The 27,354-nt window shown below is 34.3% G+C and overlaps 1 protein-coding gene across 7 annotated transcripts in view; it reads right to left on the bottom strand.

Moving 5' to 3' along the window:
- SCLT1 (sodium channel and clathrin linker 1) overlaps window positions 1-27,354 on the bottom strand; it is a 177,265-nt gene that overhangs the window by 147,209 nt on the left and 2,702 nt on the right. For 6 of the 7 annotated variants that reach the window (XR_005373912.1, XR_005373913.1, XR_005373911.1 and 3 more), the window contains exons 2-5: window positions 18,438-18,505; window positions 8,772-8,830; window positions 7,689-7,761; window positions 3,988-4,043 (exon numbers count right to left, since the gene is read on the bottom strand). Coding sequence is in view for 4 of the 7 variants with exons in the window: in XM_038564635.1 (XP_038420563.1) it covers window positions 3,988-4,043; window positions 7,689-7,761; window positions 8,772-8,830; window positions 18,438-18,505 (256 nt within the window). In the remaining 3 variants the exon portion in view is untranslated. Of the gene's footprint in view, window positions 1-3,987; window positions 4,044-7,688; window positions 7,762-8,771; window positions 8,831-18,437; window positions 18,506-21,445; window positions 21,507-27,354 lie in introns of those variants that run through there. The other variant, XM_038564636.1, reaches the window with a different exon arrangement.

Raw genomic sequence — 27,354 nt, 5'->3', positions numbered from 1 at the left:
GAACAGTATAGAGAATCCAGAAATGGGTCCTCAACTCTGTGGTCAGCTAATATTTAACAAAGCAGGAAAGACTATGCACTGGAAAAAGGAGAGTCTATTTAATAAATGATAAAGTCAAAATGGATGAAAGATCTAAATGTAAGACAAGAATCCATCAAAATCCTGGAGAACACAGGCAACACCCTTTTTGAATTTGGCCACAGCAACTTCTTGCAAGATACATCTATGAAGGCAAGGGAAACAAAAGCAAAAATGAACTACTGGAACTTTTTTTTTTTTTTTTAGATTTTATTTATTCATAGACAGAGAGGGGGCAGAGACATAGGCAGAGGGAGAAGCAGCCTCCATACAGGAAGCCCAACGTGGGACTCGATCCCAGGTCTCCAGGATCACACCCCAGGCTACAGGCAGCGCTAAACCGCTGCACCACCGGGGCTGCCTGAACTACTGGAACTTAATCAGGATAAAAAGCTTCTGCACAGCAAAAGAAACAGTCAACAAAACTAAAAGACAACCTACAGAATGGGAGAAGATATTTGCAAATGATCTATCAGATAAAGGGCTAGTATCCAAGGTCTATGAAGAACTTATTAAACTCAACAGCAAAGAAACAAACAATCCAATCATGAAATGGGCAAAAGACATGAACAGAAATCTCACAGAGGAAGACATACACATGGCCAACAAGTACATGAGAAAATGCTCCGCATCACTTGCCATCAGGGAAATACAAATCAAAACCACAATGAGATACCACCTCACACCAGTGAGAATGGGGAAAATTAACAAGACAGGAAACAACAAATGTTGGAGAGGATGTGGAGAAAGGGGAACCCTCTTGCACTGTTGGTGGGAATGTGAACTGGTGCAGCCACTCTGGAAAACTGTGTGGAGGTTCCTCAAGAGTTAAAAATAGAGCTACCCTATGACCCAGCAATTGCACTGCTGGGGATTTACCTCAAAGATATAGATGTAGTGAAATGCCGGGACACCTGCACCCCAATGTTTATAGGAGCAATGTCCACAATAGCCAAACCATAGAAGGAGCCTCGGTGTCCTTCGACAGACGAACGGATAAAGATGATGTGTATATATATATATATATATATATATATATATACACACACACACACATATACACACACACACACACACACACACACACACAATGGAATATTACTCAGCCATTAGAGAGGACGAATACCCATCATTTACTTCGATGTGGATGAACTGGAGGGAATTATGCTGAATGAATTAAGTCAATCGGAGAAGGACAATCACCATATGGTTTCACTAATACGGGGAATAGAAGAAATTGTGAAAGGGATTATAAGGGAAAGGAGGGAAAATAAGTGGGAAAAATTACGAGAGGGAGACAAAACATGAGAGACTCCTAACTCTCGGAAACGAACAAGGGGTAGTGGAAGGGGAGGTGGATGGGTGGGGGGCTGGGGTAACTGGGTGATGGGCACTGAAGAGGGCACTTGATGGGATGAACACTAGGTGTTATACTGTATGTTGGCAAATCGAACTTCAATAAAAACAAAAAAAACACAAAAAAACAACAAAAGGGAATAGCATAGCTTAATAATTTTTTGGAGAAAGAACAGTAAATCATAAAAAAGTTAAAGTTAGAAAAATTTTTCCAGGAGGAAAAACAAATAAGAAAAACTGAAAACCCAATTAAAAGATTTATTTTACACTTTAGCCAACGTTGGTAGCTTAAACATATGAAGCTTTCAGAAATTAGAAGAGATGAGAAATAGTGAAACATTTTTTTCAAATGGGAGGGAGGAGGTGACAAAATGTCACAAGCAAGACATATAAATTCCATGGGAATTCTAGAGTTCTAGAGCATGTATTGCACTAAATCAAAAAAAAAAAAAAAAAAGTAAACTGCTATATAACACAGCTAAATGCAAACAAAAGAATGCTAGCTTTAAATGAGCCCATGCTTTAAATGAATTTAGAACTAAAATTTAATTTCATTACTTTTTGTTCTAGGTATACAAGTCAACAACAAAAGATATATCAGATTTCAGCCCAGCTGCATTATCTTTAAAAGTTAAAGTTAAGAAACTTGGGATAGAAAGAAACTTTAAACATTTTTAGCCAAAAATATGAGATCTTATGATCACAGGCTGACATTTGCTAGAGACACAAACAATAACAACCATAAGAAAAATGATGGATAGATTCAACCACCTTAAGAACAAAACAAAATTCTTTTCATTTAATGAGTATCATAACCTGGGAACAGATAAATGAAACACCTATTGCCTAGCACGTTTGTATGGGACTGTAGTAACATTACTCATTCTCATCCCTTTTATATTCCAGCCTCTAGAACAGTGGTTGAAAGTCTAAAACTACATTTCTCAGAGATTCTTATAGCTGGAGTTGTGGGTGGAATTAAAGTTTCACCAGTGCTTACTTGAAGGGGATATAGAAAACAGAAGTGAGCTGAGAATATTTTTCTACTGGTATGACAGATAGCAAGCAAAACTGGATAGACATGAGGGTCTCTTACAGTCAATACCCTGTGCCTCACTTTCCAATGCAAGTCTCCAGCTTTATGCAAAGGATGTTGTAGGAGTAGCAACAGAGATGGTGGCAGCACTATAAATTCCTGACCTCAAGATCATAGTCCCTAAGTAATACTAAATCTCTTCCTATCTGAAATTTCTACAATGGTTACTGTTTACCGTATTGTTAATGCATTGATAAGACTGACACATCACCAAATATTCAGAATACAGAGTATATAAAGTACATTGACAACTTAAAAAGAAAAAGGTAAACAGAAAATGGGAAAAAGAAAAAAAAAAGAAAATGGAGAAAAGAAATGAACAGCATTTAATGAGAAAAGAAAGTCACATGGGTAAATAAACATATGAAAAATGGTTAGCCATATTAGTATTCAGGGAAATGTTAACTTAGAACAATGAAAAATCATTTTAAGACTTAAAAATAACAGGGATGCCTGGATGGTGCAGTGGTTGGCTGTCTGCCCTTTGGCTCAGGGTGTGATCTTGGAGTCCTGGGATCCTGTCCCACATCGGGCTCCCTGCATGGAGCCTGCTTCTCCCTCTGCCTATATCTCTGCCTCTCTCTCTCTCTCTCTCTCTGTCTCTCTGTCTCTCATGAATAGATAAATAAAATCTTTAAAAAAAGGACTTAACAAAAGTTATGAAAAGTGGCAAGAATAAGTGATAAAAACATATAGATCAATAAAAACTCATAAATATCACAGGTGGGAATGGAAATTGGTATAGCCACTTTGGAAATTAAGCTGGTATTATATCATAAAACTGAATATTCATATAATCTGTAACCCAGCAACATTATCCCTTGAAACTCTTGTACTTGTTTGTTGAATGATATTGTTTAGAAACGTAAGTTCCAGGAGACTAAATGATACGATTTTTATATAGTTTAAAGAAATACAAAACTGAATAATATATTGTTAGGGGTATACACACTTGCTAAAAAATTTAAAAAGCAAAGAATGATAAAAACAAAATACAAGAAAATGTTAATCTCCAGCAGAGGGAAGGAGAAGAATGGGATAGTGAAGGAAAACATGGGTAGATGTTCCAGTATTGGTAAAATTTTTAGCTCTTAACTGGATGGTGGGTTGACAGTTTTTGTTTTGACTATGTTTCATAACATATGTGATTAAAATAACTATGCTATTAATGATGCTAATATTTATAAAATGTTTATTATATACCCTGTTTTCCCCTACAGTTAGCCTTATGAAATAAGTTCTTATCTTCAACTCATAGATGAGAAAACTAAAGCACAAAGAGATGAAGTAACGTCTAAGGTTGCATAGCTAGTAAGTAAGTAATGGACCTAGGAGTCAAAAAGGAAATCAGGCTCCAGAGTCTGCACTCATAACCAGTATACTTAATGAATAAAATATCAAATAACAACAAAGTTACCTAGGATAACAATAAAATAATCAATAGTTCACTGATCTACCTTTCATTTTCCTTGATGACATTTTCAAATTGTAGTTTCATCTCGCCCATCTGTTTCTGAAAGATTAAAATATGGTTGTAGTGATACATATTGCAGTCAGGTCTCCATTAAGTAATCCATTCCTATGCAAGCAGTTGGATTCTATGGCACTAGTTTATTGATAAGAAACAAAGATTCTTTACTTCTAATAAGCACTAGAATATATGGATGTTTTTACACAGAACATAATAAAATATTCATTTTGAAATAAAGAAAAATATTTATATGACACACTGAGGAATATTTACAAATGCAATCCCTATGATTTATAGATGTTTACAAAAAAACAGATAAGAGATACTCCTCGGCATGTTGCTATAACAAATAGCAGATGATCCCCATACCCTGAATGTATTCTTAATTCACTTTAGTTTAGTTGAAGCTCATATAAGAGCTTGTATTAGAAAAAGCAAAATGTTAATGGCAAAAAATAAAATAGAGATCTTCTTTAGTAGTAATTCATTCAGTTTTTTATTCATCACCTTTATTAATGATCTAAATTTTCCATACTATATAAGGTTGCTATGATAAACCTATATCATCACTAACATATACTTCAATAGGAAAAATGGAAAAAAAGGGGAAAGAATCACTAATTAAAATACAAATGAGAATAAAATATATACTGTAAAGAGAATTAGATTGGTATGATTTTTTTTTTAATTCTCTCTGAAGAGATAAAGGGACTGTAAAATTTCAACAGGAAAGAAAAGGCATTTCTGGTAGGGAGAAATATGTATAAAAAGTAAAGAGGTAAAAAATATTAGAACACAGGCATAGTTGTCAGCTCCTAATAAGAGTAAATGGGCAAGGGGAGACCTGGAAGGAGGCCATGTGAAATTGCACTTAAAACAAAACTGCCATCAACTCATAATATGTTCATTAGTCTTAAATGGGTATCCTCAGTGAAACTAGAGGAGCCAAGCCTGGAGTGAACCTGGCAAGGGAAGGGTGGGACAGGCAATGTTCCAAGCCCCTCTGTCTCCCTTGCAACCAGAGAAGCTTGTGGCAGCTTGATCTAGGAAATCAGTAACAGCCAGCTCTAAATACAAAGCTAGCTTTGGGAAAGGTGAACCTTTCCCAGGTCCCTGCTATGAATGAATCACAATTAAACCAAAATGAGTGCATTTACTATCAGATAATTGAGAAGTGACCATACATTAAGCGATGATGCAATGAAAGAAGACTGGAAAGGCAGGCAACAGATCTTGAATGACATGCTAAGAGGTCTGGAATTTATTGTAGTAATTATCCTCATTTTATCCTTAAAAAATAAAAAAAACTGATCTAAAAAAAATAAAAAAAACTGATCTTAAAATTTGCAAAAATATCAGTGATCTGAAAAAATATTCACTCAAATTACTCAAATAATTAGAATATGTATCTATATATAAATAATAGCTAGGATTAAGGGTGAATCATTATGGGCACATTGAAGATTCTTTACTGCAAAATATTTCAGAATATTTAATAGTTGGAAGGAAACAATCTCAGCAGTACCTCTCATATCAAATTTCCCCTTACTATTTACATCTTCAGAAGGAAATCTTTCATATAGAGAATTATAGCAATACTTTTCTTGCTCTCAAGATATACTATTTTTTTTACTAGGTCAATAAATTCTAAGAACTAGTTCTAATCAGTAATATCTATGTGAGCAACTGTTCTTAGATGTATCTGTCCGCATCTTTTTTTCTAAAAGTAGCAACTACTCTTATAGACGCTTGGGCTTTCTGGTACCGTTTTCTCTCTCTTGTAATTAATTCAGTAATCACTCTTAGATTGAGAACGCTAAATGGGAAAATGAAACTAAACATCTTAGTAAAATAGTTGATTAAAGAGATGTATGAATCAGATTATAAAAAATTAAAAATTTAGAAGTGTAATTCAAGATAACTAGTTATCCCATTTTATAACAATCACACTATATGTCATTATGGCAATTCTGAGTGAATTCAGCAGAAACCGTAAACTCACTAGCCCTAAAAATAAAAGCAAAATGCCATTTTGTACAGAAGACAGCTTTCTGTTGCTCTTTAATTGTCAATTAGAAAGATTAAAAGATATTACTATGGTTGGTTCAAACTTAAATGACCACAGGCTAAAAAAAAGCTCATAGTAAAAGCCAGGAAAATACCTAATTAACTTAAAATAGGAACTGCAATTTAAAGAACTGCTTGTTTTTGAAGTTGGGTCTAACAGGATCACTTCGTAAATTTATATATTAGAGGATAAACTCTGGAAATGAAAGTATAAATAATTTCAAATGCAACAGAAAACCTAACTTATTTCTAAGAGATGTAAGCATTATGTGTTCTTTTAGTAAAATCCTTTTAGTTAATCCATTAATTTATAAATAGGAGATTGTTTAGCTAAAACTAGTCATCTTGTTCTAATAAGCCCTGGTTTTCATTCACTCATCAAAAATTGAGGGCTTATTATGCACTAGACTTCAAAATATATGGTAGGATCTCTTGTCCCTGTATGAAGAGAAAAGAGAAAGAGGTGTAGATAAAGTTCTTAGTGTTTGCCACTTGTATAGCCCCATTCTAAGGAAATCAGTCTTAAGGTGTTGTTTTTATATAACATTGCTATACTTTTTTTCATTTGCATTACATTAAATCAACCTTGCTACCAAACTGAACTAATCCAGGGATTTGTATCTAAAGCAAACACACACACACACACACAAAAAATAAATAAAGCAAACACAATGATGAGTATATTCAAACTCTAAAAAAGGAAGTTTATTACCTCTTGGTGGGCTTAGCTTGAGACCTATAGTATCTCTAACAAATGCTTCTTTTGTATGGTTATCCAACAATCAGAAAGGTCAAAGTTATCTCTTTAACAAATGCTTCTTTTGTATGGTTATCTAACAATCAGAAAGGTCAAAGTTTGGGAGGAAAATACTAAAAAAAAATTAAAATCAAAGAAACAAATTATAAATATTAGGTATATTCTAAATAAACAAACAAACAAACAAATAAATAAATAAATATTAGGTATATTCTAAAAATGTAGATCATTGAATCTCAGACTGTATCTTGAACAATGTGCTATTACTCTTGTTCCCCATGAGCCTGCTATATATCTTAATCTTAGAAATTCTAGGATTCAGATGTATCCTCTCTCTCTTCATTCCTAAAAATAAACCTTCATTACTAAGGATTTCAGACAAAAGCTGCCACAGCTTAAGCTCATATTAGAAGTTGATCAAATGCATCTAAAATCTGATGGACATAATATTTGAAATTCAGGGGGTAATTCCATTCTTCAAAAAGTGGGAAATACAGGTAGAAAGAAGGTAAAGAGAAAGGTCTAAAAGTATGAGATGGTTTTGGGTCTCCCTGGGAGAAAAGTAAAGATGTAAGCATATAAATAATGAGTTTAAGAGCTTCAAGCATCTAAGAGATGTTTCAAGGAGATATCAGGAACAAGGAAACAATGAATTTAAAAAAAACAAAAAACAAAAACTTGAACATAGTCTTTAAACATACACATACACACACACACACACACACACACATACACGCTCTCTCTTATCGACAGCCAAGAATTGATTAGTTATGCCTAAATATTTTATTCCTCATCCATGTTTTTGAAAAGAATGTATTTTTAATAGTAAAATATTATAAAAAGCTTGTTAACTGATTTCATACCTTGTAATACTTCAGCTGTCCATTTAGCTCTTCCAGATGCTTATCATACTCAATAATAAGAGGAGCTAAAAAGCTAAAGAAAAAATATATAATTTAAAAATGACATATTGTTTAAATAAAGGTTAATGTATAACATGTGAATTAAATTGAACATCAACATTTTAATGTTAAATGTTTCCATAACAATTCATATTTTGTTTTTTTCCTGTTCTCAATCTTGGTCCAATTAATTATTTCCAGATACTGTCAAATATTGAGGGAAGGGAGGTAATGAAGGAGTTCATCAAGAAGACAATTGCCAGTTGATCCTTGAGCTGAACCTGGGCAATTGGAGGCTCCTCACCAGTCCCCTATCCCTGGAACAGTGTTCTGCTTGAGTTCCCCCCTCCCAGAAGCAGCTCCAAAGGTACAGTCTAATGATAGTAGTAATGTAATACTGAGGCTATGTATACTGGGTATGTACATGAACCCAGTTAAGGCCTCCTGCGTATGTAACTGAACCAAGTTAAAGTTTCTACACAAATGTTAGAGATTATGGCAGGCAGGTGAGGAAATCTAGTTTGTCACCCAACCTCTGAAGATAAACCTATTGCTTAATAAATTTGCCACCTACCAATCCGGAGTGGTCTGACTATTCCTTCAGTTTCTCCTTGCTTTCCACTTATGGGGGCTGGTTTTAGATTATACCTAGAAGCTCCAGAGGATGTTACAAATATGAGGTATATAAAATCACTCCAGTTGAGAACTACTATAATGCTGGCTTTTTCTCCCTTGTATATTTAATATTTAAATCTAATTATAAGGGTGACTGGGTGGCTCAGTTGGTTAAACATCTGCCTTTGGCTCAGGTCAAGACCCCAGGACCCTAGGGTAGAGTCCTGCTCAGCAGGGAGTCTGCTTTTCCTTCTCCCTCTGCCGTTCCCTCTGCCTGTGCTCACTTTCTCTAATAAATCAATAAAATCTTAAAAAAATAAATCTAATTATAGCAAACTATGAAATAAACAATCTTAATAATAAAGGAATTATTTTAACAATAATAAATATATTTAAGAAAACACCATTTTTCTGGTAACTCAATCTTACCTTCGATCAACTACTGTGTTTTTTAATGTGTCATCTCCATCTCCTTTGAAGACAGCTTCCTATAACAGAGGATATTGTATCTTAAAATGTTTTCTCACATCATCCAAACCCAAAATTGATGGTAGTGTAAAATTAAATACAATTAAGAATTTCACAACCTTAGAAAATCTAATGCAATTGAAAAAGACAAAGAAAAGCAAGTAATCATTTAAATTGATGTTGAAATTATTTGGTAAATCTTAACATTCATGCATAATAAAAACTCTCACAAACTTAATGTAGGAAGAATTTTCTCAACTTGATAAAGAATATCTACTGGAAACCTGCATCAATTACTATCTTTCATGGTAAAACATCAAAAGCACTGCATTAAGTGAAGTATACCACAAGGCTACTCGCTATCACTGCTAACTTCAGTGGAACCAGGGTAGAGAATTCAAAATTTAAAGGTTGAAAAAGAAGATACAACACTATTATTATTTATAGACAATTTGACCATTTACCTAGAAAACTACGTACAAGCTATTAATTATTAGGTCTAATAAGAGAATATACTAAGTTATCAGAAGATCAACAGAACAGCTTTCTCAAATGCCAGCAATAATTTGAAAATGTAAAAGGAAATAATACCCTATTCACTACTGTAACAAAACGTCATATCTGGGAATAACAATAATAAAAAAAAAGTTTCAATGACTTACTGAAAAATCAACTTTACTGAAGGACATAAAAGAAGATATAAATAAACGCTACTATACCATTCATGAATACGTGAAAGGTCAAAACTGATATACTGGAAAAAAAAGCTGATATACTGTGAATATATCAATTCTCTAAAATTCACTGCAACTGCAGTGCAATTCCAAGAAGAAATTCCAATAGAATGATTTATGAAACTTTATTTTAAGCAAATTTTATAGTTCCTATGAATGAGTAAATGCGTAAGAGCCAAGATAGCTTGGCAAAAAACTGGCAGGGGGAAGGAAAAGAAGAAAAGAGGAAAGGACTTGCCCTACTACATATCAAAACAATGTAATGCCAGAGTAATTAAAACACTATGGTACAGACACAGTAACAAACAGAAAAGTATAGGAAATACAGAAATAGATTCAAACACTTATAGAAACATGGTACATAAAAAAAATGGAAATATGACTGAATAGACAAAATATTGCTTTCAAGTAACAGTGTTAGGTAACAAAATTACACTCCAGTATGGATTAAATGGAAAAATAAAATACAGATAGAGATCCAAATGTTTTAAAAATATTTAACAACTGTTGAAAGAAAATGCATTTTTGACCTTGAGACAGAGAAAGCTTTCTTAATGTAGATGCTTTTGTTTGTTTTGTTCACTAATATACAAGTAGTGCCTAGTGTACTTTCACTCAAAATACATTTTCTAGCTGGAAGATACCAGGAATAAAATCTATAAGCGTAAACACTGAAATATTCTACAACATCCAAATTTAAAGCTTCTATGCAGTTGAAAATACCATAAACAAAGTTAAAACACCAGCAACATCCAAATTTAAAGCTTCTATGCAGTTGAAAATACCATAAACAAAGTTAAAACACCAGCAACATTCATAACATGACCAAATAACAAGGAGATGTACATGATGTTCAGTACAGCTTTTACTGTAATAGAAAAAAATGTCCATCAATAAGCTAAATGAAAGTAATACAATAGGATCCCATAAGTAGTTCAAGAAATTAGTAAGATTTATATGCATTACTATGGACATATCACGAAAACAAATAGGTTACTTCTACTACTTCTGATTAAAGACTTAAATATGGAAAGGCCATTTATGCTAGCGAAGGACTTAAGTTGCAACAGTAAAACACTGATGCATGACTATTAAAAGTTAAAACTTTTCCACTAGAAGGCATATAAACAAGATATATGAAAACTCACAAATTGAAAACTTTCTACATGTGTCAGTGAACAAAGTATTAACAGGCGAAATAAAGAGGAAATCTGAGATCAGTAATAAAGGCAAGCACAACCTCATTAATAATTAGGGAAATACAAATAAAACAACAGTGAGATTATCATTTTACACCAATCACGATGACGATAACAAAATGCCTGACAATGCCATCAATGGCTCAGAAGGATGTTTTACAAGAAGCACTTTCATAGGGATCCCTGGGTGGCGCAGTGGTTTAGCGCCTGCCTTTGGACCAGGGTGCGATCCTGGAGACCTGGGATCGAATCCGCGTCGGGCTCCCTGCATGGAGCCTGCTTCTCCCTCTGCCTGTGTCTCTGCCTCTCTTTCTCTCTCTGTGACTATCATGAATAAATAAATAAAATCTTTAAAAAAAAAAAAAAGAAGCACTTTCATACACCATGAATGGGAATGAAAACAAGTACAACCACCTCTGACAATTTCGAGTAAACCTGAAGATGAGAAAACTCCAATTTTAGATATACATCCTAAAAAACCTCTCAGATGTGCAGTATATAGAGACATATTTAATAACGTGCTTAAGCATTACTGCAAAATGTAAGAATTGGACAAAATCCAAATGCCCTTCAATAGGAGAATGGATAACCTGTGGTCTTATTAGACCACACACAGTGGTCAATTTCACACAGTGAAATTGAAATGTAGTGGACAACAGTTATAATGCATGAACTTGTGATATGTGTATCAAATTCTTAAAAATAATGTTGAGCAAAAAAAGCAAGTTTCGCAGTCAGATACAGACAGTATTTTATATAAGATTTTAAACTTGCTAAACAATACAATAAAATTATTTCAGATATGAACATATATAGTAGAAATTGGAGCACTATAGTATTGAAAAACACTAATAAGGATGTAAGTACCACTGGGAAGGGATAGAAGGAAATGGACAAGATGTAGAGAGAGACTGAACTGTTTCTGCAATGTTTTATTTCTTAACAACAAAAGACCAGAAATAAACATGGCAAAAAGCTAGCAATGGACACAATCAGGTGGTAGCTGCACAGATATTATTTTGAATATCTTCTACACTTTGATGTTTGAAATATATAAATTTAAATACAGGAATAATATATGTAAAGTGTTTAGCATAATTCCTGACATACAGAAAACTATTAATAAATCTTTGCTTATTTTTTTTTTTTCTTTTTTAACTTGGGTGAAAAATCTATTGGCTAACCAAGGTATACATTATAAGCATTCAACCCACATGGAAAGGATTAGCTCTCAAAATACAAAGCCTCAACAGACATGTTCACATGGAACCAGACACAAAGGTAAACTTCCAGAGACCCCTGACAGATTAAAGAATAAATGTATCTAGCAGTCTATGTAATTTCAGAGGAGGATTTACTTAATCCTAGGCTATTAAAAATAGTTATTGTATTATTTAAGTAATTAACTGACAAGTGATAGCTTAACTTTCAATTGTTCAAAAGTTATTAAAAGTCTTCTTGGAATAATTAAGTAGTTCAAACTTTAAAATTATTTCTCAAATTTCTTAGGAGTTTTATAAAAATAAAATCAACTACCATTGTTAGGACTAATAGGTAGAGATAGATGGCATTCTACAAAATAACTCAAGCCCTCATTAACCTCCCATCCATCAATTTTAAGTTTCCTAATTGTTATTCCTATTATGTTTCACTCCACTTTATCATTCTTCTAAACAGTATTTAATAATTGCTCAGTGTTTACTAAATTAAATTCAAACTCAACTTAACCATTGAAGGCCCTCTACAGTGTAGATACAAACACCCTACCCTTCCTAATGCTATTTTCCATTAGTTCTCTCATATATGCCAAACACAGTATAAAAAATGAAGTATGTTTTACTCCCTAAATACAACCTCCACTTTCTCACCTCCTTTGGCTTCTCATCATGCCAGTGGGTCCATCCGCAATGCTTTCCACTACCCCTTCTTTTAGCTTCCACTGAAGTTCTTTGGAAATCTTACCTACTTTTCAGTACCCAACAGGCATGCTACATCTTTCAAGAAACTTTCCCTGATCTTTCCAACTCTAGATGATCTCCTTTCCCCTCCCCGATACCCATATTTGGCTTTAAGGTGAAGATACAAATAAAATGCCTTATACCTATTTAACATTTGTCTTAGCCAATATTTTTACTAGTCTTTAGGTTCCTGTGAAATGGTAATTTTAATTATACACATTTCCATATCACTACAGCTTCTGGCATAGTGCCTTACATAAAGGAGGTGGTCAATATATATTAAACTAAATTCTATAAAGACACTGTTCTGAAACTATTTTCTGATGATAGTTACTAAGGAAATACTAACATAAGAATAAATGACCAATAATCTGAATTATAAAAATTACATGATTGTAAACCTGATAAATCAAAATATAAGAAAAATATTTGAAAGAATAAAGATTCAGCAATCCTTTCCCACTTGTTAGTGAAATTTTTAGAGTAAAAGACTGTATGACTTAACAATTCAACATCTATTGGAAAAAATCAATTTGGGAGAGTAAGATTGAAATCGACTATAAAAGTATTTACAGAGGGGCACCTGGCTAGCTCACTCAATAGAGTTGTGACTCTTGATCTCGGGGTTGTAGTTTCAAGCCCTATGATGGGTGTAGAGATACTAAAAAAAAATAATCTTTTTAAAGAAGCATTTATATATATGCATTAGTATATTTACATATATTTATGTTGTTTACATATTTTTAATTGAAATATAATTAACATGTCATTAGCTTCAGGTGTACAAAACAAGCCTATTCACTAAGCTAAGCTCACCAAAATAATAAAAGCATTTATAAATATCCTTTTTATATTCTCTAAAACAAAATTTAGACAAACTATCCTAAATAAAAGAAACCTACAGAGAATTTTATATGTCTTTAATATAATGGATAACATACAATTAATTTCTATTTATTTTCATCCCAAAATGACTGCCTGAGATGACAAGGAGAGTGTATCATAGAAAGAATATCAAAAATACTGAATTACAGTTGGGTAGACAAATTTTCTGGACACTTCTCTTCCTCTGAGGAAACTATACACTGAGTATTCTAATTATAATTCTGAATGTTTAATTTTGTGCCCTTACTTTAATCTATATTACTGGCTATGAAATATGTTAATTGTATCCTTTCTCCATCATTTGGAAGAAAATATAGACTGGCTAGCATTTTGTGAGTGTTGTTGCATATTTTTAGAGTGTTGTAGCAAATCATTCATATCATGAGGAGATTGATTTTCATCATTTATCAATGAAGGTTGATGTACAGCATAAGAAGTTGCTAAACTCTTACAATTAGACTCTCTTTAAAGTGCTAAATCGTTTTCTTTTCTTTTCCTTTTCTTTTCTTTCTTTTTTTGGAGAGAGTAAGAGCTTGTGACAGCAGGGAAGGGCAGAGGGAAAAGAAGAGAGAATCTTAAGCAGGCTCCACTTTCAGCACAGAGCGTGACATGGGGCTCGATCTCATGACCCTGAGATCATGACCCAAGCCAACATCAAGAGTCACTTAACCAAATGAGTCACCCAGGCGCCTCCTGGGATCACTGATTTTCTAATATCATCATGGGATGATGCAAAATCAACTCTTCAACGTTTTGAACCTGAATAATTCCAACAGATGGAGAGTCTAGAACTGCACTGGCCAACGCGATAGCTACAAGCTTCATCCATCTACTTTAAATTTAAATTATTTAAAATGAAAATAAAATAAAGCATCTACCAGTTATACTAGCTTAATTTCAAGTGCTCAAAAGTCCCATGTGATTAACGGCTACCTTATTGGACAGCATCAAGCTACAGATTTCCATCACCATCCTAAGTTCTATTGGACAGTGCTGGCTGAGAGAGCCAGTAATTTGATTCAATTCAAATAGTACAGGTAGTTTGCTACATTTTACCTATGAAGTCTTATATTTTTTAACTCATGATCAACAGTAGTGGCCCTCCTGTTCCTTTCAATGTATTTTCAAATAACTATTATTTGATTATAGTTGGGACCAGCTCTTACATATAATGCAAGCATATCAAATCCTTTCCTGCCCCAGGGCCTCTTTTTGGTCCAATTCTACTCTCCTGCCCCTGTCCCTCCAGCAAGTTTAAAGAGAACCAAAACACTAATCCCTCAGTACATACATCCACTGGTATGGCAGAGATTATAAGGAGGAATTAACTAGCTTACATGTAAGAAAAGACAGATATTTAAGGGGGGGGGGGGGGAAGGTAGGAACAAAGAAATTGGAAAAGAGGAAAATTTTCCACCTTATTGACTAAAATCTTTCCAAATTTGTCAGTGCCCACTACCACACTATCAGAAAGCAATGCCACTTGAAATACTATTTATATAAAAAACACAAAATAATCATAGAAAAACAATTAAATTTCAAAACTATCTTGAAGGGACCATTCAAGAAATTAGTGGTTATTCAGCAGCCCGGGTGGCTCAGCGGTTTAGTGCCACCTTCAGCCCAGGGCATGATCCTGGAGATCTGGGATCGAGTCCCGCATTGGGCTCCCTGCATGGAGCCTGCTTCTCCCTCTGCCTGTGTCTCTGCCTCTCTCTCTCTCTCTCTAATAAATAATAAATCATCTTAAAAAAAAAAAGAAATTAGTGGTTATTTAAAATATCTTTAGAAGATTACATTATAATTATAAGAAGTTTTTTAAAAAGATGATTCTTATGCCTGGGTGGTGTAGTCAGTTACGTGTCTAACTCTTGATTTTGGCTCCGGTCATAATCTCAGGGTTGTGAGATCGAGCCCCACAGGGCAGGCTCCACACTCAGGGCAGAGTCTGCTTAAGACTCCCTCTCCCTCCTGCCCCCCATGCAAACATGTGCATGCACTCTCTAAAAATAAAGGAATAAATCTTTAAAATAAATAAATAAAAGATGAATCAACTATTAAAGTATAATGAACCAAATATATGAAATATACAAGCTATTCGACACATTGGAAAAATACAACTTTCAGTTTAAATCCATATAATTTATGTATTATTAGTTATTATAGTTGTATTGTGTATTTTCCTATGAAACAATACTACACAAAAGAACCTTAAAGCATTTCACAAAACTTTCTTTGAACCATGGAAACCCTAAATGATCATTATACAGTGACAGCACAAAAGAATTTTAAAACTATCACTTATAATAGTTTTTATAGAAAATCAAGTTTAAAATTTCAACTTAAAATATAAGAAATAAATATCACATTCTGGCAGCTTTATTTTTCCAATATTAGGAAAGTTTCATAAAGTATGTTAATTTAATACAAGTCTTGGCAATTTTCCCAGTGTGAGGAAGGAGAAGAACATCTCATTAGGATTTTATCTTGAAAAAAGGAAAAGCATGAACTGTTGGTATTTTACAAGCTGATCATGATTTTTTAAACTCCATTTTCATTGTACATGGCATATAGAGCTCAAATGATGTTGGAAGATAAGTAGGTAGGAAGAAAGTAAAAGGATATATGATGTTTCACTCATTCAAAAAATACTTATTGAGCATCTACTAACAAGAGTTGTTTTAGGCACCTGGGAAACATTGGTGAACAAAAAGGGCAAACAAAAATTCATGAAGGATTTCTGTTGCTGGTGGCAATCACCAGTTAGTGACAAGAGATCTCAGCCAGTGCTCCTGGGTTTCACATAATCTTTGATAATGGTTTCCTCCTACTTATGTGTTTTCTTTTATTATACACAGTAAAAAGTAAAAATAAAAATAAAATTTCTCTTGAACATTTTTTCAGAAGCCAGAATGATGTTTCTGAGGTAAAGAACCAAAGAATACACTACATAAGGCCAAGGATATGGACCTTACTGCTAGAAACTAGATTATTATCTCTCTCTCATGCTCTTATACCACTTCCTTTCTCATCACTACAAACTATGCAGTGAAAGGCAAGATCCATGGGAAATGGTGCTTTGAGAAAGCAACATATTTCGAAAAGATGGTGAACAGCAGAAGACTCTTAGGCAGTAACAATATACTACCACCAATAATAAAAGCTAGGAGTCATTATCTGATTGTATGACTATAATAGTACCTGTAAAAGAAGAGTATGTACCTTTAGGGAATTAAAGGAGCTGTAATTTCACAGAAGACTACATTACGAAATAAAAGAAGACCTGATCTTGGTATGTAGCCTTGAGGCTTTAATTAATTATAATCACAATGTATAAGGCAGGTGCCTCTAAAGGGCTACCTAGAATCACTGTTTTATCTGATAAAACCAGCTACATATCGTGTACAGTAGATATGATACAATACTGTGCCCAGAGATCTTCTCGGGCTTTAAAATCACTTTTGTTTGAATCCTCCTTTTAGGCATATTCTATAAGACAGTAAGCAGAAAAAAAAAGAAATTTAGGGCCTATTGTATTATGGAAGATTATCTACCACCTAAGTGATAGCAGTTCTTAGTTATGTATGAGTAACAACATAAGAAAAACAGTATCATGATTAACTTGGTGGATGGACAGTATTAAGACCCTCTGGAACTTAAGTCTGGTCTTTGTAAATAAAAACAGAGCAGCAGGATAAATGTTCAGAATACAATAAAAATATCTATAAGGATAAGTATAGTCAAGTCAACAAGATAAACTATTCCTTTATAATTTCTTAAAAACAACCTTTCTGATAACTTTAAGATAGTTTTTTGGTTTTTTTTTTTCTTTGAGAGAGAATGAGCACGCTTGAGCGGAGGTGAGGGGGTATGTGAGGGGTGAGGGGTAGAGTAGAGGGAGAGGGATAGAGAGAATCCCCAAGCAGGCTCCATGCCCAGAATGGAGCTCAATGAGGGGCTCCATCTCACAACCCTGAAATCATGACCTGAACCGAAATCAAAAGAAAGACACTTAACTGACTGAGCCACCCAGGTGTCCCAAAACAATATGTTTTAGTTACAAGATTCATTGATGTCAAAAGTAAAACACTTCCTTATTAAATTGGTAGGGAGTTATCACTAATATAGGAACTACTGTTTTTAATATTGTGTAACTCAGAGTCCACCAATAAATATACTTTGTTGCTTGAAAAAAATTTTTTTAACAGAATACTTAAATAAGAACATGCACCCAAGGAAAGAAATATTAAAAACAATGTCATAGGGCAGCCCAGGTGGCTCAGCGGTTTAGTGCTGCCTTCAGCCCACGGTGTGATCCTGGAGACCCGAGATCGAGTCCCACGTCAGGCTCCTTGCATGGAGCCTGCTTCTCCCTCTGCCTGTGTCTCTGCCTCTCTCTCTCTCTCTCTGTCTCTCATGAATAAATAAAATCTTTAAAATGAAATAAAAACAATGTCATAAATACATGACAGTAAATCAAACATTTACCATTTTGATTTAGTTTTCACTTGCCATCATTTATGAGAATTTCAAGTTAAAACTTAGTCTGAAATGTATCTTAAGAAATGATTTTAGCAGGTTTCAAAATGTCAATGGATTCTCATTTTAGAACTCAAGACAGTTTAACATCATACATAATTCATAAGCTCTAACTCCAAAAATAAGGGCAATTTCTATGGTCCAAGAGCTACATTTATTAAGCAAAAACAAGCTTTCCATTCTAAGAATCCCAGTTGTAAACAAATTTCAGTGTTGTAAGCAACCTCACATGAGAACCCTAAATATATTTATATGAACAGATTTACAACCAAATTTGAACCTAGTTTGTTAGACATCAATTAATTTACATACCTGCACCAATGAATATTTGGAAAAATCTTCCATCTGATACCGTCTAAGAACTTCATTTAGTCGTTGATCTGAAACGAAGAGGGAAAAAACCAATCTGTAGTTCACTGGCTAATGCTTAATATTTAAAAACTACAAGCAAGGTAGTTATTATCTGATATAACCAATGCAAAACTGCTAGTCTTCACTGCTTCCCAAAATGAGCCTTCAATTTGAATACGTTTCTGGAATTTAAGAAAAGGCCCTTCTATACATGTAAGTCAACTACCTACTGCCAGTAGGAAAAATAGCTACAAAGAACTAATTTTTATGACTTCATAAACTTTAATTCTCTGTTTCTCTTAGTTTTTACTCTTCAGGTTAGCAGAAGTAAAAACAAAACAAAACAAAACAAAAACTCTCCACTTTATTCTTGCTACTAGAAGTGAAAAGAATTGAAAAGATAAACTATAGCCACATTTTTTTCCAATAGTGAAAACTGACTGAAATTCTGTTCCAGGCTAAACATCCACACAGAAGAGAAATGGCAGAACAAAAATTCCAAATTAAATAGGAGCAAGAGATAACAGAAATGAAGGACTGGAATAAAGCCAAGTGCTCTCAGTAAGCATAAGGTGATTTGTATTTTTTTTTTAAAGACTTTATTTATTTAGTCACGAGAGAAGCAGACATAGGCAGAGGGAGAAGCAGGCTCCACGCAGGAGCCCGATGCGGGACTCGATCCCTAGGACTCCAGTATCATGCCCTGAGCCGGAAGGTAGACGCTTAACTGCTGAGCCACCCAGGCGTCCCGATTTGTATGTTTTTTGAAGTGAATAAAAATATCATAGAACACAGTAGATGTACAAAACATTATTTCAAGATCACATGGATCAATGTTTTAAAAGATTTTATTTATTTATTCATGAGAGACAGAGAGAGAGAGAGGCCGAGAGAGAGGGAGAAGCAGGCTCCATGCAGGGAGCCCGATGTGGGACTCGATCCCAGGTCTCCAGGATCACGCCCTGGGCCCAAGGCGGTGCTAAACCGCTGAGCCACCCGGGCTGCCCCACATGGATCATTAAAAACTGATAATTTCCTAGCAAGAGAGTAAATCTCAACTTTCAGAAAGACTAAAAGTTAAAATGAGCATGTTACCTGACAACAGGGCAATTACGCTAGAATCAAACCCAAAAAGTAAAAGGAAAATTTTCACACATTTTGAAGTTCAGAAATTTCTTTTTAATAACCCATGCATGGGTCACAAGAGGAATTACAAAACAAATCTGGATGTATTTTGAACTGACAGTGAATATGTAATACCTGAAAGCCTGCTTAAAAAGAAACCTTTAAAAAAATTTTTAAAAAGACTTTATTTATTTGAGAAAGAGACAGAGATAGCGATCTAGAAAGCACAAACAGGGAGTAGAGGAAGAAGGAGGCTCCCTGCTAACCAGGGAGCCCAATGTGGGACTTGATCCCAGGGCCCTAGGATCATGACCTGAGCCAAAGGCAGATGCTTAACTGACTGAGCCACCCAGGCGCCCCCGAAAAGAAATCTATAGCTTTATTGCATATAGTAGAAAAAAAAGGCTTAAGTCAATAAACTAGAGGTCTATCCCAAAAAGTTAGAAGAAAAGCAAATTACACTCAAAGAGCATCAAGGGATTAATAAAGATAAGCCCACCCCAAAGAAATTGAAAATAAACACACAAAAAAGATCAACAAATACAATCAAAAGCTACAGTGATGAAATTTAAGATATATTCATGATAAAGCATCAGGAATATAAGAACAGAAGTTAATTTCTTTAATATAACAATGGATTTCTACATAAATGCACAGTAAATATCATACATAAGGATGAGAATGTTGAAAACTTTCCTTGGAAATTGAATGACAAGGACAAATTCTCTTGACATTCACACTGTACTGGAAGTCTAAGTTTATGCAATAAGAAATAAAAGGTATAAAGACAGAAAAGGAAAAAAAAAAAAACCCTGTTATTAACCACAGTTATGCATGTGTAGATAGAGGTAAATCCCATAGAACATACAGATAAATTCTTAGAATAGTGGTGACGTTTAGCATGGTTGTTGGATACAAGGTCAATATACAAAAATTAATTATATTTCTGTATAATGGCAACATAAAGTTAGAAAATAATAAAAGATATTACTTATAATACCATACCAAAAACCCAATGTCAAGGAATAAATCTAAAGGATTTATACAGAAGATGTGTAAGACTGTGTACTATGAAACATTCAGGAGAAAAAGACTAACTAGGTGGAGAGAGATACTCAAGGTTTACAGGGGTCAGTATTGTGAAGATACCAGTTCTCCGCAAGTTAATCTATAGATAGATTCAATGCAGTCTCAATTAACATTCCAAAAGATGATACTGCAGAAATTTAAAAGTCAATTCTTTTAAAACAGGTAGTAACCTAACAAGAATAGCTAGACATTCTTGCAAAAGGGAATGGGGGAGGACTTGCTTTACTGGACATTAAGATTTACTGTGGTGTGATAGTTGTATAAAAATAAGAAATTGATCAATGGAAGAGAATAAAGAACACAAAGACACATACATGCTCATTTAGGACACCTGAATGATAATTGAAAGTGCACTCCAGGCAGTGAGAGGGAAAGAATAATCTTTTTAAAATTGGTTCTGGGTCAACTGGATGTCCTCATAAAAAATAAAACATTATCCATAAAAATCAGTTCTGGGTGAAATGAAGATATAACTGTGAATGCCAAAACAAATTTTAGAGAAGAATAGAATATCTTTATAATCTTTAAGATTTTTATTTATTCATGAGAGACACACAGGCAGAGACATAGGCAGAAGGAGAAGCAGGCTCTCTACAGGGAGCCCGATGTGGCACTGGATCCCAGAACTCTAGGATCACTCCCTGAGCCAAAGGCAGAAAGAAGCTCAACTGCTGAGCCACTCAGGCGTCCCGCGAATATCTTTATAATCTTAAGGTAGGGAAAGATTTTTAAATCAGAATACAAAAAACACTAACCATAAATGAAAAAAAGTCTGACAGACTGAACCACATTAAGAACTTCTGTTCACCAAAGACACTTCTAGGAGTAAAAATACAAGACATGAACATGGAGAAATTATTCCCAACATATATGATAGATAAAGGGCTTATACCTAGAATATACAAAAAACTATCAATTAAAAGGCAGACAATCCTATAGAAAAGTGTTAAGAAGGCATGAGTGGGCATTTCACATAAAGGTTACCTAGGGGGCTAATAAATATAGAAAAGCTGCTCAACCTAATTAGGCATCAGAAAAATACAAATAAAATTACAATAAAGAGCTAAAATTAGAGAACATATTGGTGCCAATGTAAAATAATGAAACTTTTGTACACTGCTGGTGAGAATGTAAATTAGTATAACTTTAAAATTAAACATATACATAACTCCTAAGAATATACATAACCAAAATGTGTGCATGTGAGCACCAAGAGCCATGACAAAAAATGTTGAAAACAGCATTATTCTCAATGGCCTCCAAACTGGAAACTGCAATTGTCCATCAAAAGAAGAAGGGATAAACATGATAAATTTAAAACTGGAATATTTTATAGCAACAAAAGTGAACAAATTACATCTACATGTAAGAATATGGATAAATCTCAAAGATACAATGTTAAAGAAGCCCAAAACAGAAGAATACACGGTTTATGATTCCATTTATATAAAGCTCAAACACAAGCAAAACCATAGTGTAAAATTAAAGACCTTAGTTATCTTTAATTACCTTTGAGAAAGAGGGAAAGATTATGATTACTAAGGGTCTTCTGAGATCCTGGAAATGTTCTATTTCTTGATCTGAATTGTGGTTATATGAGTTTTGAACTTGGAAATCACTCACTTAGCTTTATATTTGTTTTCTTTACTTTTCTTTTTTTTTTTTTTTTTTTTTTTTTTTTTTTTTTTTTTACTTTTCTGTATATGTTATACATAAGCACATATACATATGTATGGGATACATACTAAATATACAAGTTTTAAAAATGCATATATAAAATGCACACATGTAGTATACACATTCTATCTTGGGAACTTCAGATAATAGTTTCTTCCTTTAAAGTACATATAATTTAGTGGCAAAATATGACAAATAGATGAGATTCCGATAAAGAAATCATGGAATACTGATAAGGTAAATGGTTTTTAATTTTTTACCGAGTTTACAAGAAATTATCCATGTTTTTATTGTTGCCCACAGAACTTTTAAGATTGTTAACTTGACACACAGCACTAAAATTTTAGCACCGTATAGGATCTAGTTTCTGCCTATTGCTCTTCTCAAGAGGAGGCTGTAGATATGGTCATGGATATAATAATTCCAATGCAAATCTTTTTTCACCCTACCTGATAGGGTGTTCAAATAAGAAAAAAACACTAAATCTGAGTTCTCAGTAATTAAAATGGTTCAGAAGTCAATTGTGAATTACTGAGGGAAATACAGTCCTCAGAGATTGACTTTAATCTGGAGAAAATTTTACTGTAACTACTATTTCCTTCATTCATTCAACACTTATTCCACTGTTGGACATTGCATTTTCTGGATTACTGATGAGACTGGGATTTTTCATTTTTTAGTAGTTCTTCAAATTTTATTATTTTTTTTTTTTGTAATGGCCTGTCATATTCTTTAACCATCTTTCTATTAGTATGAGTTTATTTTTGTGAAAAATCTTTCTAAATTTTGGCCGTTAAATCAAAATATCAGAATGGTTTTTCTATATATGTGGGAAAGGTATCTTTATTATTTTTTCTTTCCTATTTGGATAGCCAATTATCCTAGGACCATCCTAGCACTGATTTGTATTGTTCTTTCAGATAACAAGTTTCACATATATGTCTTTTCCTTGCTAATTTATTCCACTGACCTATGTATGACAATCTAATGTTGATTTAATAATTGGATATTTTAAGTCTTAATAGCTGACAGGTAAAATATCTCACCTTGATATTCTTTAAAACTCTCTTGGTTATTCTTAAGTCTTCCACTAGATTTTTATTTCTTAGAGAGAAAGAGAATGTGTGTACTAGTGGGGGTAGGGAGAAGGAGCAGAGGGAGAGAGAAAACCTTAGGCAAACTCTGTACCCAGTGGGGAGCTCGATGTAGGGCTCCATTTCACAACCCTGAGATCACGACTTGAGTTGAAATCAAGAGTTGGTCACCTAACCGACTGAACCACCCAGGTGCCCCTCTCCCACTAGATTTTAGAACGATACTGTTAAAACTAAGCTTGAGGGATCCCTGGGTGGCGCAGCGGTTTGGCGCCTGCCTTTGGCCCAGGGCGTGATCCTGGAGACCCGGGATCGAGTCCCACGTCGGGCTCCCGGTGCATGGAGCCTGCTTCTCCCTCTGCCTGTGTCTCTGCGCCTCTCTCTCTCTCTCTCTGTGACTATCATAAATAAATAAAAATTAAAAAAAAAAAAAAACTAAGCTTGAGAATGCACGGAATCTAATCATTAATCTGTTGAAGAACTGACATATTTAATATATTGAGTATTCTAATCTACAAATTTAATATGTTAGTGGTTTCTCCATTAACCTAGGTCTTCTTGATTGTATTCAGTAATTTTTAATGCTAACTATTACTGGGATGAACCCAATATGAAGACAATTATACACAGGCATATGTATACATATATGTACACATACAGACATTCATTACTGGATTAATATTTTACATAGGATATTTTTTAAGAGAGGGAGAGGCAGGAGTAGGGAGAGGGGAAGGGGAAGAGAGAATCTTAAGCAAGCTCCACACTCAGTATGGAGACTGATGGAGGACTCGATCTCATGAACCTGAGGTTATGACCCGAGCTGAAATCAAGAGTTGGGACACTTAACCTACTGAGCCACCCAGTCACCTCTTTTATGTAGGATTTTAGTTTCTATGCACATCAGTGAAACAGGCTCCCCTCCCCCCTTTTTTTCTTGCAAGTCTCTTTTTTTTTTTTTTTTTTAAAGATTTTATTTATTCATGATAGTCACAGAGAGAGAGAGAGAGAGAGGCAGAGACACAGGCAGAGGGAGAAGCGGGCTCCATGCAGGGAGCCCGATGTGGGATTCGATCCCGGGTCTCCAGGATCACGCCCTGGGCCAAAGGCAGGCGCCAAACTGCTGCGCCACCCAGGGATCCCCGCAAGTCTCTTTGTTGAGTAGACATTAAGAATATAGACATTGGAACTAGATGGCCTAGGTTCAAATCCCAGCTTGATCACTTTTTAGTTATGAGTTAACCTTGAGTTTGTGGTGGTACTTATCTAGAGAGTTGAGTTTTTTATCTATGGTTATTGAACAGCTGGGTGTGAGAACTATTAAGGCAACATAAACAACTAATTAAGGGATGAAGTATTATCCAGTATGTGCTACTCAAAAAAGCCGAGATTATAAACATATTAAGATCACTAACAAGAGAGTAGATCAACCGATGGGCAATGGTTATAAGCTGTATAAGAAATTAGTAAAAACAGAGGTAACTGGGTGGCTCAGGTCATGATCTCAGGGTTGTGGGACTGAGCCCCATATTCAGCTCCATACTCAGCAGGGAGTCTGCTTGAGATTTTCTCCCTCTGCCCCTCTCCTCATTTGTGCATAACACATGCTCACTCCCTCTCTCTCAAATGAATAAATAAATCTTTAAAAAAAGAGAAAGCAATAAAAACAAGCTGGGAAAGACTTAAGGATATAGAGGAAAATGAAGAGTCAAAGAACAGAAGTCTTGATGAAGCCAAAGAATACTTCTACCAGGAGTAAGAAACTTGTGTTTAAGATTTCAAAAGTAGGGTAACTTGAATAGGACTTCTGCTTATGTCCAAAATGAAGTAACAAGGACTACCTTCCCACTTATTACAACCAAAAGCAAATAAATAATGGTTTGCCAGACACTAGACAAGAGATAATGATGATGAGAGATGCAAAATAAATGAAGTGAGGCTTATAATTGCTCCAGCTTAATGACCTGAGAGAGAAAATTCTGGATATATGAAATCTGTGGAGGGTCTCTGTATACAACAGTACATAACAACAACAACAACAACAAAAACACCCAAAAAATACCATACAACAGACTACTGAGTAGCTCTTTACCTACTAAAGAAACTAAATTTACAGTTTAAAATCTTTCCACAAAGAAAACTCTAGGTCTTGTCTTTACTGGTAAATTCTACCAAGCATTTAAGGAAGAAATAATGTCAATTTTACATAAACTTTTCCAGAAAATTGAAGAAAACAAAATATTTTCCCACTAATTCCGTGAGGAAAGCATTGCCTATTACCAAAACCAGACATAGAGATGAGAAGAGGGAAAAAAGGCTTTATGAATATAGAAAATTAAAATTTTAAATAAACGTTTAGAAAGCCAAATCAAACAATAAAAAGGGTAACACATAAGAGAAGTCTATCCCCCCAAAAAGGTAATATGAAAATTAATCAATGTAAGTCAAAATGGAAAAAAAAATTCAATACTCTCAATAAACAGAGAAAAAGCATTTGAAAAAAATTCAAAATCCATTCTGATAAAAACTCTCGGACAACTAGGACTAGAAAGGAATATCCTCAATCATCTAAAAACGCCTCTGAAAAATCTACAGTTAGTATCATACTTAATTCTGAAAGACAGACGCTTGTACCCTAAGATCAGGACAAAGAAAAGGATGTCCACTTCAACCACCTGTGTTCAACTGTACTCGAAGTTCTAGCCAGTACAATAAAGCAAGGAAATGAAAGGCATCCAAATTGGAAAGGAAGTAAAAGTGTATTGACAGATGAAAAGATCATCTATGTAGAAAATCTGATAAACTTTGAAAAGAACCTATCAGAGTAAGTGAGTTTAAAAAGGTTGCAGGGTACAACATGAAAGAAAACACAAAAAAAGATGTATTTCTATATACTAGCAATGATAAATCAGAAATTAAAAGAATACCACCATTTATAATAGTATCAAAACCAGAATACATAGGGATCAATCTGATAAAAGGCATGCAAACCTATATACTGAAAACTACAAAATATTGCCAAGAGAAATAATAGACACATCAATGGAGAGAATGACGTGAGAGACTTTCAGGCTATGGCACAAAGAGGGAAAATGCAGGCAGAGATCAACCTTTTCATTGATAAGAGGACTCAAATATCATTAGATATGAATTCTACACATATTGATCAACAGAGTCAATGCAACGCCTCTCAAAATCTCAGCATTTTTTTTGAAGACATTGACAAGCTGATTCTAAAATCCACATGGAAGTGCAAAGCATCTAGAATAGCCAGAATAACTGAAAAAGAACAAATTTGAAAGGCTAACATCACCTGATTTTATGACTTACTATAAAGTTGCAATAATCAAAACAGTGGAACACTGGTGCTCAAACAGATAAAACAAGTCAATGGAACAGAACAGAGTCCAGAAATGGATGGACACGAATAAGGACAAATGACTTTTCGCAAAGGAAATCCAATGGAGAAAGGATAGTCTTTTTAATTGCATTCATATGCAAAAAGGTAAACTTTGATCCTTATCTTAACCTTATACAAAATTTCAGCCAAGTGGATCATAAATCTAAATGTAAAACCTAAAATTACAAAATTTCTAGAAAACATAGAAGAAAATCTTTGCAGCCTTTGATTAAGCAAAGATTACTTAGATAAGACATCCATATAAGAACAAATTGAGGGGCGCCTGGGTGGCTCAGTGGTTGAGCATCTGCCTTTGGCTCAGGGTGTGATCCCAGGGTGTTGGGATCGAGTCCCACATCAGGCTCCCCAGAGAGAGCCTGCTTCTCTCTCTGCCTATGTCTCTGCCTCTCTCTCTCTCTGTCTCTTATGAATAAATAAAATCTTAAAAAAAAAAAAAGAATTGAGAACCTCAACAAAATTAAAAACTTTTGGC

This window comes from Canis lupus, chromosome 19 (assembly GCF_011100685.1).
Source record: "Canis lupus familiaris isolate Mischka breed German Shepherd chromosome 19, alternate assembly UU_Cfam_GSD_1.0, whole genome shotgun sequence".
Classification (NCBI taxonomy): domain Eukaryota; kingdom Metazoa; phylum Chordata; class Mammalia; order Carnivora; family Canidae; genus Canis; species Canis lupus.
The sequence above is the reverse complement of the archived record's forward strand: the minus strand, read 5'-3'. Positions and strand labels throughout refer to the sequence as shown.